This window comes from Ischnura elegans (genome assembly GCF_921293095.1).
Source record: "Ischnura elegans chromosome 13 unlocalized genomic scaffold, ioIscEleg1.1 SUPER_13_unloc_1, whole genome shotgun sequence".
Lineage (NCBI taxonomy): Eukaryota > Metazoa > Arthropoda > Insecta > Odonata > Coenagrionidae > Ischnura > Ischnura elegans.
The window spans coordinates 5,232,010-5,234,251 of NW_025791657.1; the positions used below are offsets into that span (position 1 = coordinate 5,232,010).

The 2,242-nt window shown below is 43.4% G+C and overlaps 1 protein-coding gene across 1 annotated transcript; it reads right to left on the bottom strand.

Annotated features, from left to right (window-relative positions):
* Positions 1-529: 529 nt before the first annotated feature.
* LOC124172509 lies at positions 530-1,366 on the bottom strand. Its single transcript, XM_046551949.1, has one exon. It carries the CDS (start codon positions 1,364-1,366, stop codon positions 530-532), a length of 837 nt encoding a protein of 278 aa, XP_046407905.1.
* Between the last annotated feature and the right edge of the window lie 876 nt (positions 1,367-2,242).

Below are 2,242 nucleotides of genomic sequence, written 5' to 3' on the forward strand. Positions count from 1 at the left end.
AGAAAAGGGCACGCCCAAGCTATCAGGTTAGGATGAAGCAGCCTACACTACACATTTTTGATTAAAGACGTCCACAATATTCACTCCGTTTCACAATGTTTTTCGCTTAACCCTTCAGTGGGCGCACGGAATTTTGTTACACGTTTAGGCGCGCGGGCCACAATCGTGGCACAAAATGATTTTTTTTCGGTTTATTCAATATTTTTTTCCAACTAAATTTCAAGGTATTAATTTAATTTTACTGTTAATAATCTCTGATAAAAATGTTGTCTCGGAGTCTTCCGTGGCGTACAGAATTTGTGGATTTCTCCATTTTCCGGGTTTCCGCCGCGTTTTGTGGTCAGAGGCGCCGACAGTTTTGCCAGGATTCCACCAGGCGTCTTCAGGTCGAAGTGGTGCTTTCTGTGTTTTTGCCGCGAGTATATAGCTCTTCCTCCTGGCGGCCGCGGTGTTGTTGGCCGGTTACCCTTGCTGCTGCGCCGTGATTGGTTGAATTTCTAAACACTCTCTTCCGGGCGTTGGTTATATTTTATCCGTCTTCTCTATTGATTTTTTTGGGCGTTTTGATGATCTCTATTGGCTCCCTTATCCGCCTGGGGTAATACCTCTTTTCTTTTGCGATGATTTTCGCTTCGTCAAATATTATATTATGCCCAGGCTCACTCCATTCATGCTCGGCAACTGCTGAGAGGTCGAATTTCTTGTTCTGTGTGGCCCCCTTGTGCTCCTGCAGGCGGATCTTTATGGATCTGCATGTTTCACCGATGTATGATTTACCGCATGAGCATGGTATGCGGTATACCCCTTCGTTGAGATTATTTGGAATCTTGTGTTTCGGTTTTGGAATAATCTGGTTTATTTTAGTCACGCATTTGAATCTCGTGACGATGTTCTTCTTTAGGATTCTTGAGATCTTTTCACTTGTGGCGGCGACGTACGGGATGTGAGCGTATGTTTCTGGCTTCTCACTTGGCTGCTTCTCCTTGCCTCGTGTCCTGTGGCGTTTCTCTACTTGCGCAGTCCTTTTCAGGATCATTTTTCTGTTGTATCCATTCCTCTTGAGGGTCGTTATCAGGTGCTCCTTTTCTTTTGCCAGTGATTCTGCATCCAAGAGTTTGTAAGCGCGGTGCAATAGTGTTGCCACCAGTGAAGCCTTCTGGGATGGATGATGGCGTGAGTGAGCGATCAGATAGCGGTCAGTGTGGGTGGGCTTTCTGTATATTTCGTGGCCGAGACTCCCGTCGATCCTCCTGTTCACAATCACATCCAAAAATGGGATTCTCCGATCTTTTTCCATCTCCATTGTGAACTGTATTGTTGGATGCTGGGAGTTGATGTGCTTCAGGAAGCTGCAGTTCTTCGACATCAAGCGGCCAAATTACGAATGTATCGTCCACGTATCTTAGCCATAATTTGGGTTTCTTGTCGTAGGATCCGATCGCCATTTGTTCGAATCGAAAATGTAGATGTCTGCTATCACCGTGGATAGGGGGGACCCCATTGCCGCTCCTTCGCATTGTTCAAAGAAACTTCCATTCCAAAGGAAGTATGAGTTTCGTAGGAAGTGTTCTATCAGTTGGGACTAATCCTCAGTGATTCCGGAGGTTGTGAGTTTTTTTTATGATATCCAGTGATTCTTGAATTGGGACGTTGGTGAAAGCACAATGCAATATTTTGTAAAAATTCGCCCCTTACTTGAGTAGATTTTGTATTAGCCTAGAACACGTTCAGAGCATTGATAGCGGCTATGTTTAACAAATCATAAATAATTACCTTAGGCCACCGCCTTGTAATACGTGCGGCATTGTATTTTGCACAGAGTTGGTCAAGTAGATCTACACTTATTTTGGTTCTATTGTAAAACGTATTGATTTCTGGTTTCTTTTGATTGCCACTGTCTGGATCAATCGCATGATCATTGTGCATTGTTGATAGAAGCAAAACTGTTTTATCTTTTTCGGACAGTATGACACTAGGGTGCATCCTCATGAAAGCCAAAGAGTGAAGAATTCATAGGTGTTTTCTTGCTTGGCAGAAATTCCGTCGGAATCTCTGTCTTATTTTTTCAGGGTTACAACACAAGTAAAATTTTTTCTTTTATTAGTTTTTTAGCTAGAGAAACATTTGAAAACCAATTATCCGGAGTGATATTTCGATTCGTTCCCACTACCGGTTCAACAAATTGGACAACAATATCCTCCGCAGAATCGCTTTATCAGTATGGACCTACGGGCTGTGTACC

What these genes read in the sequence shown, in the direction of transcription:
- LOC124172509 (XM_046551949.1), bottom strand. Translation starts at nt 1,366, where the DNA reads ATGTCGAAGAACTGCAGCTTCCTGAAGCACATCAACTCCCAGCATCCA.